The 15,598-nt window shown below is 47.1% G+C and overlaps 1 protein-coding gene and 1 long non-coding RNA gene across 3 annotated transcripts; one reads left to right on the top strand and one right to left on the bottom strand.

The window, feature by feature from the left end:
- Window positions 1–217: 217 nt before the first annotated feature.
- On the bottom strand, window positions 218–5,185 carry LOC139038698 (uncharacterized). Its single transcript, XR_011491772.1, has 3 exons — window positions 4,602–5,185; window positions 1,589–1,868; window positions 218–892 (listed from the first exon to the last, which is right to left on the bottom strand). It is a non-coding gene; the product is annotated as an uncharacterized lncRNA (long non-coding RNA).
- On the top strand, window positions 313–9,707 carry LOC110140622 (serpin A3-5). Of its 2 annotated transcripts, none has more exons than XM_020899152.2 (5): window positions 313–420; window positions 2,301–2,927; window positions 4,767–5,037; window positions 6,629–6,776; window positions 7,811–9,707. In XM_020899152.2, exons 2-5 carry the CDS (start codon window positions 2,303–2,305, stop codon window positions 8,003–8,005), a joined length of 1,239 nt encoding a protein of 412 aa, XP_020754811.2. In that variant the 5' UTR covers window positions 313–420; window positions 2,301–2,302; the 3' UTR covers window positions 8,006–9,707. The 2 variants fall into 2 exon arrangements, with proteins under 2 accessions (XP_020754811.2, XP_020754810.2); XM_020899151.2 differs by having other exon boundaries at window positions 315–424.
- Window positions 9,708–15,598: the final 5,891 nt, after the last annotated feature.

The following is a 15,598-nucleotide window of genomic DNA, read 5'->3' as shown; positions in this document are numbered from 1 at the left end:
ATATCAGACCGGGAATAAAACACTAATAAGACAGAGTCAATACTCTTTAAAGAGAACAATAATTTCAAGTGGTTTTCAAAGATCTATTTGATGTTTTCTGAGTTGTCACATGCTCCCCAGTGAGTATTTCATAAACAGAACAAAAGTCTAACATGGGAAAGATTTTTGTGTGGGTTTATTTACTGGCTATTTTTTAAGGGGAAAAAAAAAAACCTATTTACCTAACTAGATTGTTTGCATAGTGTAATGAATCCTCTTACCAGAAATGTTCACCTGCTCATTTCCAGTCTGAGGTTTTGTTCCCTCCTACATTTCGCAAGCCAGAGAAGAGGTCTTTGCAGGATAAATAGACAAACAAAGTCACGAAACTCCATTATCTGGGCAGGCTCTGGATCCACTGTCCACATCCCGCTCTCACAGGCAGGTAATCCGTGATGCTCCCACACTGGGAGCCAAAGGACCCCTTTCGCAGGGTGGTTCTGGCCTTGGTCAGGGGTTGGTAGAACCTGAGGCAGGAGGGAGGCGGAGGGATGTGTGTCTGATCCTGGGAGGGTTCTGAGCCCTCTGAAGACCACTCCTCCCTCTGGTCTCAGTGTTCATCCTGCAAAAGGAGGGATGTGCCACCAGGGCTTTTGGGGGCATTTCTGCTTTTGCATCTGGGGTTGTGATTCAAGCCAGCTGTGTTCCATCCAGCTGTTCATCCACCATCAGGTCAGAGGTTCCCCGAGGGCCCTGGGGTGTGTCTTCTTGCCTGGCACAGGGCGCTGCTCTCAGAGAGCCCTGGGGACGGAATTAGTGCACCGGGTCCCTCTGGGCAGAGGGGTCTCCAGGGGCATTTCCTGCACTTCACTGTCCTGCCAGGACCCTCGGCCAAGCCAACTGTCAGCTGCATCTGTTTGGCATTGGAAAGACAGGCTTCTCAGAGGTAGAGGCAACCCTCCAACCAGAACAGATGAAAAAGCACTATTCCTCCAGGAATAAGTTTTGGGAGTAAACGGTTAACTTGTTTGGAAAAAAACCATTTTATCACTCCTGAGTAAACTATTTAGGCAATTGATCGCCTCTCTCCAGAGGCTTGGGTGAGGTCTTTTCCCTGTCTCTGGACAAGACTCAGCTCAGCTTCTTGCCCTACATGCCCTCCTCCTCTCCCCTCCCGTCTCCAGCCCTTCTCTGCCTCTTGTCTCTCTCCCCTTCCCCACTCACCACACCAGTAGCCCTCTCTCTTCTGAGATGAGGGACAGAGGCTGCAGGAAAACAGCCCTCTTTGCTGAGGTCTCCAGCTTTGACCTCAGTTTCTCTTGAGGCTTCTGGGCAGTAGCTTGGTCCTCTGTCCCCTGGGAATCACAGTCTGACTTGTTGAGTCCTAGAACAAGCCTAGAACAAGTCCTAGAAAAGTGGAGGGGGTGACACGTCTGGAACTCCTCTTAGGAGCCCAGCACCTTCATCCTGTATGTCACCTGAGCCGTTCCACATGTTGGACGGAGGTGGGAACTGAGGATCAGAGAGGTTCAGTCACTGCTCGTCACCACACAGCACTCACAAGTGGTCCAAACGAAATCCTCGACCAGGTCTGAGACTCTGAGCTCACCTGCTTCTCCCCACTGGGAGGCCTTTCCAGGCTCTTCTTGGAAACACCCTCCACGTGTCCACCTGGCAGCAGTGGGCAGAACGCTCTGCCCTCCTTCTTCTTTGCACCAGCCCTGCTCAGGGTAGCCAGGCTCTGGCACAGCGCCCGCTGCCTGCGCGGCCTCTCTCCTGAACCCTCACTGTGAGCAGGCACCTCGACGGGAGAGCCTCCCTGAGGTCACACCCTTGTCCTCAGAGGCAGGGAGAGGTGCTGTGTCCTCTGATGAGTGCAGGGCTCCTTCCTGGGGGAACAGAGAGGGGCACGGTGGGAAAGGAGCCCGGCTTCCTAGGCCCCTCTGACGGTGTCTGCTCCCAGGAGGGAGATGGGTTCTCACTGGCCAGCACCTCACACCCATCACCAGCTTCCCCACCCTGGAGCCAGGCACCCCAGGCTCCTCCCCCTCACTCCTCCACGGCTTGCCGTGAGACCTTGGAAATGGCTCTTTCCCTCTGTGCCCAGTCTCTCTACTGGGGAAATTGGTACCAATCACAGCACTTGGTCAAAGGTGAGCGGGAGCCCAGAGCCTCCTCAAGGGTGTTGGGAGCCCAGGAAGGTGCCTACCCCTGGGAGGTCACAGAGCAGCAGGTCCGAGAGAGAGAGACCACGAGGGACAGTAGGTGGGGGTTGGGGCATCATCTAACACGCAGAGACTTAAAGGAGCTTTGCTTTTCAGACATGAGGGCAGAGAGAATGTCTCCCTTTCTGGCTCTGGGGCTCCTGCTGGCTGGGATCTGCAGTGTCCACTGCCTCCCGGAGAATGTGATGGTGAAGGACCAACGCAGAAGAGTGGATGACCACACATTAGCCTCCAGCAACACCGACTTTGCCTTCAGCCTCTACAAGAAGTTGGCTTTGGAGAACCCCAGTAAGAATGTCATCTTCTCCCCACTGAGCATCTCCATAGCCTTGGCCTTCCTGTCTCTGGGGGCCCGTGGTTCCACCCTGACAGAGATCCTGGAAGGACTCAAGTTCAACCTCACGGAGATCCAGGAGAAAGAGATCCACCAGGGCTTCCAGCACCTCCTGCAGACACTCAATAAACCCAGCAACCAGCTGCAGCTGAGCGTGGGCAATGCCATGTTTGTGCAGGAGGAGCTGGAGCTGCTGGACAAGTTCAGGGAAGATGCCCAGGTGCTGTATGCCTCCCAGGCCTTCTCGACCAATTTCAGGGATCCTGAAGCTGCCAAGAGTCTAATAAACGGCTATGTGAAGAATAAAACCCAGGGGAAAATTGAGGAGCTGTTCAAGTTCCTTTCTCCAAACACAGTGTTGGTCCTAGTGAACTACATCTACTTTAAAGGTGGGTGCCCTGTTGAGTCGGAAGGAAATGCACCTTTAGTTTTGTGTCTTCAGGGCTATTTCTATTTCAGCTCAGCCAACTGTTGCTGGGCATTACAGAGGGAGCTGTCATCAGTGAGGACAGCTTGGGCACTAAGACCCTGTCCCCATCATAGTCTTTGTCTATTTGGGGGTTTTTCTACATCACAGCTGCCACTGCAGCACACAAGGGCGGGGCAGCCGTCTGCCCTTTGTCTGAGCAGCAGTGAAACAGTCGTTCAGTCGACTCTTTGCAACCCTGTGGACTGTAGTCTGTCAGGCTCCTCTGTCCATGGGAATTCCCTAGGTCAGAATACTGGAGTGGATAGCTGTTCCCTTCTCCAGGCGATCTTCCCAACCCAGGGATCGAACTCAGGTCTCATGCATTGCAGGCAGATTCTTTACCATCTGAGCAACAGGGAGTCTTTATATTTTCAAACTTGCCAGGCTGCCCGTAGGAAGGGGCTTTCCTCTCAGGTCACTCTGGAGTGGCCGGGAACCCCAGCTTCTTTTAACACATGCGGGGAAGGCCACTGCTCCGCACTCTGTGGGCTGTGTCTGACCTGAGCTCCCTCTAAGGGGACCTGGTCTCAGCGGGTGGAGGCGGCGCTGTTGGCCGCCTTCATGCTGTGACAGCCTCTGAGCAGCCTGGCCAACTCAAGGGACTTCAGTTGTGCTCCATTATAGCTATGAGGGTAGCATTGGCAATGCCAACCCCAGAGGGAAGCCTCAGGGAAGGACAATACCCGGGACAGACTCTTCCAGATTCTAGCTGGTCCAGGGCCCAGCCCCACTGGTAGAAACCCAGCACTGCAAACCTGATCCTGGAAACTCGTAAGGGGCAGAGTGAAGGCAGAAAGATTTCACACGCGGAGCCCGCGGTGCGAGAGGGACACGGAATAAAGACACAAAGCATGGTCACTGAGCGAGGGGGTGGCCAGGTGCCTAAGGGACACCAGCTGGAGGGGACATGTGCGCCCTGAACTGGGGACTCCTGGCAGAGCCCTGGGGAGCCCTCCTGGATCTGTGTTTTTCTCTGTAAATGAAGGCGTAGATTCCCAGTTCTCTGGAAAATTGTTAATAATCCAGGCCAGATCTACTGTGATTGTTCCTTCCTTCTCGGTGCTCTCATTTCCTACCACCCTGACCTGTCCCAGGGCTCTGTCCTCCGAGGGGCACCCCCACCAGCCCAGCTTTCCCTCTGCTCCTGTCTCTAACCACGGGGACACAGGCAGGGCTGGAAACAAACAGGCAGCAGGGTGGATAAATCCTCCATGAAGCCCCAGGGCTCCATTCTCCCCAAGAAGCCGACCCTCTGGCACTAAGGTCTCCATCTTCCTTGGGGGACACCCACCCCCTCCTCTGCTGACCCCGCCCTGCCCTCCAGGTCCCCGTGTGGCTCCTGCTCCAGCCAGGCTCAGGAGGCTGTGGGGACGTGTGTCCTCCCTACAAAGCCAACGACCAACCCCTGGTCACTAACATGTCCCCATGAAGGACCAGGAGGTCCCATATCCCCCCAGGCCCAGTCTCATCCCCATCTCTCCCTTGTCCTCCACATTCCTGTTGACTTCGCCTTTAGCACAACTAACCCGCTTTGTTTCATATTCTGCTTCCCAATCCTGACCTGCAGGGCTCACCCCCGTCCCCTTGGACTTACCCACCTGCCCAGGTGTATGTGCACACCTAGCAGGCACACATAGAGGTCCAGGATATGGGGGCTGCTGGCATGGGGAGGGTCTTCCCCGCTCAGGGACCAGGGCCAAGGAGGGAGTGACTTCAGCTCTTGCACTCACAGACTCTTGACCTGTCCCCCCGCCTCCAGCCCACTGGAAGACCCGCTTTGACCCCAAACACACTCAGCAGGCAGAGTTCCACGTGAGCGAGAACAAGACGGTGGAGGTGCCCATGATGACCCTTGGCCTGGAAACCCCTTACTTCCGGGACAAGGAGCTGGGCTGCACGCTGGTGGAGCTCACATACACCAGCAACGACAGCGCCCTCCTCATCCTCCCCGACGAGGGCAAAATGCAGGACCTGGAAGCCAAGCTGAACCCGGAGACGCTGATGAGGTGGCGAGAATCACTGCACCCCAGGTGACTCCCCTGGACCCGGAGCTGTGGGTTCACCTGCCTTCTCGGTCCTTCCCCCTCTTCCTGGACTCCTGACCCCCAGCATCAGGGCCTCAGGAATGTGCAGGTCCGGGGGCAGAGGCGGGAGAGTCCGTCCCCGATGACCTTGCCCTTTGCTGCCTGCCTGGCTCAGTGCTTGAATCCTTCTGTAAAATTATAACATCTGAGGGGGTGGGAGCTGAAAGTGTGCCTCACACTAAGAAGGGCTGAGTCACGAGGACTCAACATGACCCCAGCACTCATGTTCTCCCCACGACTCCTCGTTTTGAAGGAGGAAGTGTTGCAGAAACCAATATTCAAGAAACCGAGCACCATACCCAGAGAGTTGGAGAACTCAGGTTTATTACACCGGACGGCCCAAGGAGTTAACCCTCTAAGCTCTGAGCCCTGAGCAAAGGGGTTACAGAGTTTTTATAGACAGACTATAGCAGAATACAGTGGATAACACTAGCTGTTAATAGGCTGGTTTAATCCAAGGGGTTTCATGGCCGTGGAAGAGCAGTCAAGACGGGGAGGAGGATGCCTGGCCTTTACGTGGACAGGCATGATTAAGCAGGTTTGCAGGGGCTGGGCAATTGCAAAGAGCTGAACAACGAAGAGTGAGATAAGCTCCAGTTCCTAGTAATGATAGTCTCCACTTTCTGAGACTACGAGACCTACATGATCCAGGTTTTGCAAGAAGCAAGCTGAGTTACAGAGGCAGAATGAGCAGGAAATCATGAAAAATTTTAATTTTCCCTCTTCAGAAGGATCAGATAGAATTAGGTGAGGGCTCAGGAGTGATGGCTTCTGAGGACAATATTTGCACTCTTTCCTTTATATTCACTCATTTATTCATTCATCCAGTCAGCAGTGGTTGAATAGGTTAATTGAGGACATACTATACCTCAGGGACTTAGACCCTGTGGTAGGTCAGCAAATAAAACACTAAATTCTCTGCCCTCATGGCATTCCATAATTGTGGGAGACAGACTGGAAAGAAATGTAAATTCTTCAGTACATTGAGAGGGGAGAAATGGGGAGGTGGGGAGAGTAAAGCACAGTAAAAGGGTGAAGAAAACTGTATCCAGAGGTAGTTTGTGATCAGAAATAGGGTGGCCCTTAGGTGATGTTGCAGTCAGAGACCAAGCCTTCTGGGTGTGTTGGGAAAAGTTGTTTCTGGCCAAGGGAGTAAGCAGGGCAAAGCCTGAGGCAGGAGCAAGCCTGGTGTGGCTGAGGATGAGTGAGGCCAGAGCAGGAGGGCAGAGGGGCGAGAGGGGATGCTGGCCGAGGGCAGGGTCCCCCGACGGTGGACTCAGGCCACATGGGGCCTTGCAGACTCCTTAAGCTCCCCCTGCCCTGGTGCCTGCTGGCATGTTAGACTCCTGCAGATTGAAATGGATAAGTAACAAAATAAGCAGATTCAGCCCGAGGGGTCTAGAAACTGAGAAAAAGAGTCCTTATTCCAGGGAGAAGGGGGATGGTAAGAGGAATCCTTGGAAGACCATGCTGTGAGGTGGGAAAAGGCAGACATCTTTTCAAGTGGGTGTTCAAATTTATTTTCCTCATTTCCTAGAAAAATAGATGAACTCTACCTGCCAAAATTTTCCATCAAGAGTGACTATGAGCTAAATGACATCCTCTCCCAGCTGGGTATTAAGAAAATATTCACCGATGCTGACTTGTCGGGAATCACAGGGACTAGTGACCTGGTAGTCTCCCAGGTGAGTCTGTAAAGTGTGGACAATTCATCCTCCTATCAGAGCGCAAAACGTGGAGCCCAGGCAGATGGCAGGTCATCTGGAATTTGTAAAATAAATGCTTTCCCTGTGACTCAGTCTCCTTCCCTGGGACTCCCCAAGCCCAGGAGAGCTGGGATGCAATCATGGTGACATCAGGTCCCACCTTCCCTGAATTATAAAATGACACAGAAGCCCGTCATTGGGAAGGACCCAGAGTAGAAACAGCAGTGGAGCCCATGTCAGGCTCCATCTTTCACTGCGTATAGAGGGGAATGATCACATTTCTCCATGCCCCATCTTTTCATCTTTAAAGGGAGCATATAGTTCTTGGTTCCTGTTTGGTGCCTAGCGGAGCAGGTAAGAGGTTATAGGTACTAACAAAGTCTATGAAGAATCATGGTGAAAATACACTAAGAGTCCATGAGTGGAACACCCAGTGTCCTGGTCCTGTGGTCCTAGAGGCAGAGAAGTTAGAGTGAATGGTTGGGGGGGGTGGCGGGCACCCCCACAGTCTCCCCTGCACCCCACCTGTCAGAGGACCTGGTGAAGGAGACACAGGGGCTCTGGGGCCTGGTGGTCCAGGGATGAGAAGCCAGTCCTCGGCAAGGTGGCTGAGGGCTCAGGGACACGTCAGCTGGGGCAGACAGAAGCAGAAAGCAGTGCTCGCCCATCAGTTGCTTCGACTTGGAGGGACTGTGGACAGTTGCCTGTAAGAAAAATGCCTTAACCTGGCCCCTCCCCCTGCACTAGGGGGTCTTCGAAGGCAGCACAGTCTCTGGGTTAGGAGAGTGAGTCCTGTTCTTTGCCTCTGATGTTGGGCACATCACTCACAGACCTTGCCTTCAGTTTGCATGTCTGCATATCACAACTATGCGAACAGTGGGCAGTTTGTTGGGAGGACAGCAGAGTGCAGGCCAGCGGCAGGGGGGTGAATGTCAGCCCCCTTCGAGGCCCTAGGTGGCTGCTCACCTCCGCCCACTCTGTCTCTGGTGGGTAATGTTCTGGTGTCCCCACAGGTGGTCCACAGCGCTGCGCTGGACGTGGACGAGGAGGGCACGGAAGGAGCTGCTGCCACGGGAATCGGCATGGTATATTTCGCCTTTCAGAAAACCGTTGTGCGTTTCGACAGGCCCTTCCTGATTGCCATAGTTCTCAAAGACACCCAGAGCATCATCTTTTTGGGAAAAGTCACCAACCCCAGTCAAGCCTAGAGCTCCGCTATGAGCTCTGGGCACCCTCCCTAAGGAGTGAGGTGCCCAGGTCCCTGGGTGCAGCCTGGGCCCTGGGCACTGAGGATCCACCCTACCTGTCCCCACCTGCTCATCTCTGGGGAGGTGACAGTGAGTCTTCTGGGGGCTCTACATGCACAGGGAGTCTGTGTCCTCTGGGTCACCTCTGCTGTGAAGCTATACCCATCATGGGAACTTGGCTTATGACATTTCAGATGTCATGATGGCTGCTTCACTATGGCTAGAGTAGTTTTAAATGATAAATCTGTTTAATAATATAAATTAACTTAACTCTCCACTTTAATGCAGCATGAACAGAAAAGTTAATATGTGCTCAGCAGATAGAATATTTGCAAAATGTTCACTGTGGAGCATCCACTTCACGCTGAGGATGCATTATGAATTGGGTAACAAAGCACAGTCTCTCCCTCAAAGACTTTTTTGTTTTCATGGCAAAATTCAGACATTAGAAAAACAGAGAGGATGATATAACCTCACGTACATATCAGCAGCTTCAGTCATTATCAACATGGCGCCAATATAATTATTCCTTACCTCCTAGCCCCTTTCCTCTTTTGGGTTTGTTTTGCAGCAAATCTTACACATCCTGTTATTCAAACTGTAAGAATTTTTAAAAATACTTAAAATGGCATATCACACTTAAAAATAAACATAATTCTTTAATATTATCCAATACCAAGTTATTACTCCTCTATGTGGTGACTAAACTTAATTTTTTTTTCTTCTGAATTAGGATGCATTGTAGAGACAATATCTATGCGTGGCATTTAATTACTTTACCTCTAAGTCTCTCTCTCTCTGTATTGAAGGGAAATTTATAGAACAAAAGTAGCCACTTTAACATGTAAAACTCAGCGGTGATTAGCACATTTACATGCTGTACAACTATCACTTCCTTTTAGTTTCTGACTGTTTTAATCACCCCCAAAGGAAACCCCATATCCATTAAGCTCTCACTGCCCATTACAACCTTTCCCCAGGACCTGGTAACTCCTAATAGAAATTTTTGTATCTCTGGATTTAACATCTCAGTATTCTATATAAAGGGAATGATACAATGTGCGACCTTTGGTGACTGGCTTCTTTCCCTTAGCATGATACTTTCAAGATTCGTCCACACTGCCTGTGTTTCGGTATTTCATTCCTTTTTCATCTGGTGGCTCAGATGGCAAATAATCTGCCTGCAGTGTGGGACACCTGGGTTTGATCCCTGGGTTGGGACAGTCTCCTGGAGGAGGAGGGCATGGCAACCCACTGCAGTATTCTTGCCTGGAGAATCCCACGGACAGAGGGAGACTGGTGGGTTTCAGTCCATGGGGTTGCAAAGAGTCGGAAACAGTGAAGCAGTTTAGCAGGCATGCATGCAAGGTCATTCCACATTTACCTTTTTGAAGAACCTCCAAACCTAATTCCAGAGCAACTGTACCATTTTACTTCTTCACCAGCAATGTACAAGGGGTCCAATTTCTCCTTATTCTTGAAACATATGCTGTTGATTTTCTATTAGTATTATGAATATAGCCTTCTTAGATTTGAGTTAATGTCTTACTGCGGTTTTGATTCCCGGAGGATGAATGATAGTGAGCATGTGTTCAGTGCTTAGTAGTCACTTGTGTATCTTCTTTGAAAAAATGTCTATTAAAGTCTTTTTTCCACTTTTTCATTGGATTGGTTGTCTTTTATTATTGAGCTGTAAATATTCCTTAAATATTCTAAATACAATTTCTACATCAGATGTATGATTTGCAAATATTTTCTCTCATTCCATAGGTTTTCTTTTCACTCTCTTGATAGTTGACTTGAGATGCACAAAATATTTTAAGTTTGATGCAGTCCAATTTGCCTATTTTTGTTGTTACTGCCCATGCTTTTGGCATCAGATCTAAGAATTTATCGCAAATCCAAGACCACAAAAATTTACTCCTATGATGTTCTAAGAGTGTTATATGTTTATCACTTCACTTAGATCTTTGATCCATTTTGATTGGTTTTATATATGGTGTGAACCATCACCGTGACCCACTCTATTTTTAAAGAAATATATTACACTGTATTTTAATTGACACTTTAATATCAGTGTCCATTACAGTATTTAAAGCTTCTTGAAAGCTGGTATCCTGATATTTGTACACCACTGAATTCTCAGCAGGACTACAGGGATTACACACATAGTGCGGACTCAATGAATATTTGGTAAATAAATGAGAGAATGAGTGAGTGAGGAAATCACTATAATATTAGTCACAGAAAGGTATTATTGATATGACTGGCATAGATCTTCTAACTTTCTATTGGTCTTATATTTGATCAATCTGTATTTTGTTTTTTTAATTTTCTCTTGCTGTATTTTTGGATTATTTGAGGAGTTTTCATGTTTTCATTTTACTCAACTATTGAATTAAAACCTATACTTCTTATTTGTGTATTTTTTCAGTGTATTGATAGTGTACAATAAATCTTTAACTCCTCAATATGTATCTTCTGACAATACTGTATCACTTCAAGTAAAGTATAAAACCTGACCTCAATATTCTTGCTTTTTTCATCCTTCTGTCCCATGCGCCCTTGTTTTTTTCCTATAATTCCATAATATATTGCAACATAATTTGCTACACACAGTTAATTGCCCATCAAAGAGTTTCACAAAAAGGAAAAAAAAACACTTTTTATTATTTTTGGAACTCTTTATTCCTCTGTACCAATTTTTATTTGTCTATTTACTTTCTGTCCTAAGCGTTGCTTTAACACATTCTGTAATGCTGGTCTACTCGTAATGAATTGTCTAAGATTTTGTTTGTCAAAAAAATCAATATTTTTCCTTCAATTAAAAAATTTGCAGGGTATACAGATGTCATCTTATAAAACAACAATCATTTCTTGTTATTGTCTCTCACAATTTTGGAATTCCATTCTGACGGGGCTCAGTAGGCTTAGTAAGACACTCTGGGTGTCTTCAGTGCCTACTCGCAGACCACGGCTCACTGAAGCGACTGAACACTTCCTCACACACATGTCTGGTGGTTGAGCTGGCTGTGAGCAAAGATCCCAGCTGACCTGTGGTCAGGACACCTACATGGGTTGCTTCCGTGTGGCTTGGCTTTCCACACAGTGCTGTTCTAAACTCAGAAATCACAGGCATCACTTGTCCTCCAGCATAATGGTTGACAGTCATAAAGGCCCAGGCAGAACTGCCAAGATCACACACGTGGGTGGGAAATATTGCTTTGGCTCATTTTGCAAAATATTTCCTCCCAAGTATTCCCTATATTGTCATTTAGATTTATGATGTTTTGTTTTCCTTTTACTCCTTTTTCTTCTCCCTAGGATCCCTACTGTGACTAAAATTGTATTAATTTATGTTTTTGCCATACGTGTATATATATATATATATGTAGTCTAATTTATTTGCTTAGTATATCCTTCTTTTTCTCTATGGTTTAAATTGGGTGTTGGGTACAAATATTCTTGGAAATTAGATACCAAGTCTTTTATCCAATCAAAGTGTACTTTTTTTTTCCCTCCACCAAGATAGAATATTATCTTCTCCCTGCCTTATATATAGGGTTTGTTTCCCAACCTAATAAGATGAGACTATCAAAAATTGTTTTATGGTCATGTCCAACTCATTGCAACCCCATGGGCTGCAGCTTGCCAGCCTCCTCTGTCCTGCACTATTTCCTTGAATTTGCTCAAACTCGTGTGCCTTGAGTCAATGATGCCATCCCACCATCTCATCCTCTGCTGTTCACTTCTCCTCCTGCCCTCATTCTTTCCCAGCATCAGGGCCTTTTCCAATAAGCTGGCTCTTTGAATCAGGTGGCCAAAGTATTTGGAATTTCAGCGTCAGTCCTTCCAATGAACATTCAAGGTTGATTTCCTTTAGGATTGACTGTTTTGATGTCCTTGCAGTCCAAGGAACTCTCAAGAGTCTTCTCTAGTTCCACAATTCAAAAGCATCAATTCTTCACAGTTCAGCCTTCTTTATGGTTCAATTCTCACATGTGTACATGACTACTGGAAATACCAATCTTTGACCATGCAGAGCTTTGTGAACAAAGTGATGTCTCTGCTTTTTAGTATGCTCTCTTGTTTTGTCAAAGCTTTCCTTTCAAGGAGCAAGCATCTTTTAACTTCATGGGTGCACTCATAGTTCAGTTGGAAAAGAATCTGCCTGCAAGGCAGGAGACACGGGTTTGATTCCTGGGTTGGGAAGATTCCCCTTGTCAACTACAAATTGGCATTAACAAAATCATTGCCAATGACTGAACAACAAGGACATTTGCCATCCGCCCCTTGGGGGATTGAACTCCACGCTGCTGTAGCTGTTGACCTTCAACAACCCCAGAGGGAGTTCAGGGTGGAGTGAGGCACTCTGTGCTCCAGGGACTCTGGTGGGACCGGTCTTTAGATAGTTGGATGTTTTTAGGATAAAAACATTTGTTTTGTGAAAAGCAAAGGAGAAATGGAAAGATATTCCCATTTGAATGCAGCGTTCCAAAGAATAGCCAGGAGAGATGAGAAAGCCTTCTTCAGTGATCAGTGCAAAGAAATGGAGGAAAACAACAGAATGGGAAAGACTAGAGATATCTTCAAGAAAATTAGAGATACCAAGGGAACATTTCGTGCAAAGATGGGTTAGATAAAGGACAGAAATGGTATGGACCTAACAGAAGCAGAGATATTAAGAAGAGGTGGCAAGAATACACAGAAGAACTGTACAAAAAAGTTCTTCATGACCCAGATAATCATGATGGTGTGACCACTCACCTAGAGCCAGACATCCTGGAATGTGAAGTCAAGTGGGCCTTAGAAAGCATCACTACGAACAAAGCTAGTGGAGGTGATTGAATTCCAGTTGAGCTATTTCGAATCCTGAAAGATGATGCTATGAAAGTGCTTCACTCAATATGCCAGCAAATTTTGAAAACTCAGCAGTGGCCACAGGACTGGAAAAGGTCAGTTTTCATTCCAATCCCAAAGAATGCTCAAACTACCACACGATTGTACTCATCTCACACTCCAGTTAAGTAATGCTCAAAATTCTCCAAGCTAGGCTTCAGCAATACATGAACTGTGAACTTCCAGATGTTCAAGCTGGCTTTAGAAAAAGCAGAGGAACCAGAGATCAAATTGCCAACATCCGCTGAATCATCGAAAAAGCAAGAGAGTTCCAGAAAAACATCTATTTCTGCTTTATTGATTATGCCAAAGCCTTTGACTGTATGCATCACAATAAACTGTGGAAAATTCTTCAAGAGATGGGCATACCAGACCACCTGACCTGCCTCTTGAAAAATCTATATGCAGGTCAGGAAGCAACAGTTAGAACTGGAGATGGAACAACCGACTGGTTCCAAATAGGAAAAGGAGTATGTCAAGGCTGTATATTGTCACTCTGCTTATTTAACTTATATGCAGAGTGCATCATGAGAAATGCTGGGCTGGAAGAAGCACAAGCTGGAATCAAGATTGCCTGGAGAAATATCAATAGCCTCAGATATGCAGATGACACCACCCTTATGGCAGAAAGTGAAGAGGAACTAAAGAGCCTCTTGATGAAAGTGAAAGAGGAGAGTGAAAAAGTTGGCTTAAAGTCTAACATTCAGAAAACTAAGATCATGGCATCTGGTCCCATCACTTCATGAGAAATAGATGGGGAAACAGTGGAAACAGTGTCTGACTTTATTATTTTTTTTTTTTTTTTGGCTCCAAAATCACTGCAGATGGTGATTGCAGCCATGAAATTAAAAGACGATTACTTCTTGGAAGGAAAGTTATGACCAACCTAGATAGCATATTAAAAAGCAGAGCCATTACTCTGCCAACAAAGGTCCATCTGGTCAAGGCTATGGTTTTTCCAGTGGTCATATATGGATGTGAGAGTTGGACTGGAAGAAAGCTGAGCGCCGAAAAATTGATGCTTTTGAACTGTGATGTTGGAAAAGACTCTTGAGAGTCCCTTTGACTGCAAGGAGATCCAACCAGTCCATCCTAAAGGAGATCAGTCCTGGGTGTTTATTGGAAGGACTGATGCTGAAGCTGAAACTCCAATACTTTGGCCACCTCATGCGAAGAGTTGACTCATTGGAAAAGACCCTGATGCTGGGAAGGATTGGGGATAGGAGGAGAAGGGGACGACAGAGGATGTAATGACTGGGTTGCACCATCAACTCGATGGTCTTGAGTTTGAGTAAACTCTGGGAGTTGGTGATGGACAGGGAGGCCTGGCGTGCTGCAATTCATGGGGTCACAAAGAGTCGGACATGACTGAGCGAATGAACTGAACTGAACTGTTTTTAGGAATAGATTTTACTATCTCAATCCTTGAATCTCCTCATATCTAGAGAAGCACTAAATCCCTTCAAGTTGACATCACACCCTCATGACTAACAAAAACCTTTTGTAAATTGAATGCTTCATGGTGTTGAACTCCCCCTTCACCAAAACCTTATATATTGACTTTTCAGAACTGTCTGAGATGCTGCCTCCAGGGGTGCAGGCCTCATTTTGTCCCAAATAAAACTTAGCTCACAACTCTCAAGTTATACATCTTTTTTAGTTGACACCCTGATGATGGAAATAGCAATCCACTCCAGTATTCTTCCAGGACAACCCCATGGGCAGAGGAGCCTGGCAGGCTACAATCTTTGGGCTCACAAGAGTCGGACACAACTTCTGAATAAACCACCACCAGTCACTGTCCACAGTGATTTGGAGGCCAAGAAAATCATATCTGTCATTGCTTCTGTGACTATTTCTCCTTCTATTTTCCATGAAGTGATGAGACTGGATGCTGTGATCTAAGTTTTTTGAATGTTGAGTTTCAAGTCAGCTTCCCCTCTTGACTCCCATTAAATGGAAGGTGGATGTGCCAATGAGCCCTCCAGAACCTGGCAAAAATCATGAAGAATACAAGCAGCCTGAGTCCCTGACAAATTGCAATCAACATTTCAACCCACTGCTTCAAATATCAGGACTTTCAAGAGAAAAATAAGCTGCAGTCTTGTTTTTGCCACTCTTTCCTTTGGTATTCTCTGTAACTTCAAAATATACAGTCAATTCTGGAAATCAGTGGAGACTGAAAGGACATGGAAGGAAAAGGACTGAAAAGACTGAAAAGAAAAGTTATGACCAACCTAGACAGCATATTAAAAAGCAGAGACATTACTTGCCAGCAAAGGTCCGTCTAGTCAAGGCTATGGTTTTTCCAGTAGTCATGTATGGATGTGAGAGTTGGACTATAAAGAAAGCCGAGTGCTGAAGATTTGATGCTTCTGAACTGTGGTGTTGGAGAAGACTCTTGAGAGTCCCTTGGACTGCAAAGAGATCCAAGCAGTCCATCCTAGAGGAGATCAGTCCTGAATGTTCATGGGAAGGACTGATGTTGAAGCTGAAACTCCAATACTTTGTCCACCTGATGCAAAGAGCTGACTCATTTGAAAAACCCCTGATGCTGGGAAAGATTAATGGCGAGAGGAGAAGGGGACGACAGAGGATGAAATGGTTGGATGGCATCATCAACTCAAGGCACACGAGTTTGAGTAAATTCTGGGA

Source organism: Odocoileus virginianus, chromosome 16 (assembly GCF_023699985.2).
Source record: "Odocoileus virginianus isolate 20LAN1187 ecotype Illinois chromosome 16, Ovbor_1.2, whole genome shotgun sequence".
NCBI lineage: Eukaryota > Metazoa > Chordata > Mammalia > Artiodactyla > Cervidae > Odocoileus > Odocoileus virginianus.
The sequence above is the reverse complement of the archived record's forward strand: the minus strand, read 5'-3'. Positions and strand labels throughout refer to the sequence as shown.

Excerpts from the sequence above, each read along its gene's own strand:
- LOC110140622 (XM_020899152.2), top strand. The coding sequence starts at position 2,303 with ATGAGGGCAGAGAGAATGTCTCCCTTTCTGGCTCTGGGGCTCCTGCTG. Across the intron at positions 5,038-6,628 it reads CGAGAATCACTGCACCCCAG|AAAAATAGATGAACTCTACC; the intron begins GTGACTCCCCTG and ends CTCATTTCCTAG. Across the intron at positions 6,777-7,810 it reads GTGACCTGGTAGTCTCCCAG|GTGGTCCACAGCGCTGCGCT; the intron begins GTGAGTCTGTAA and ends GTGTCCCCACAG.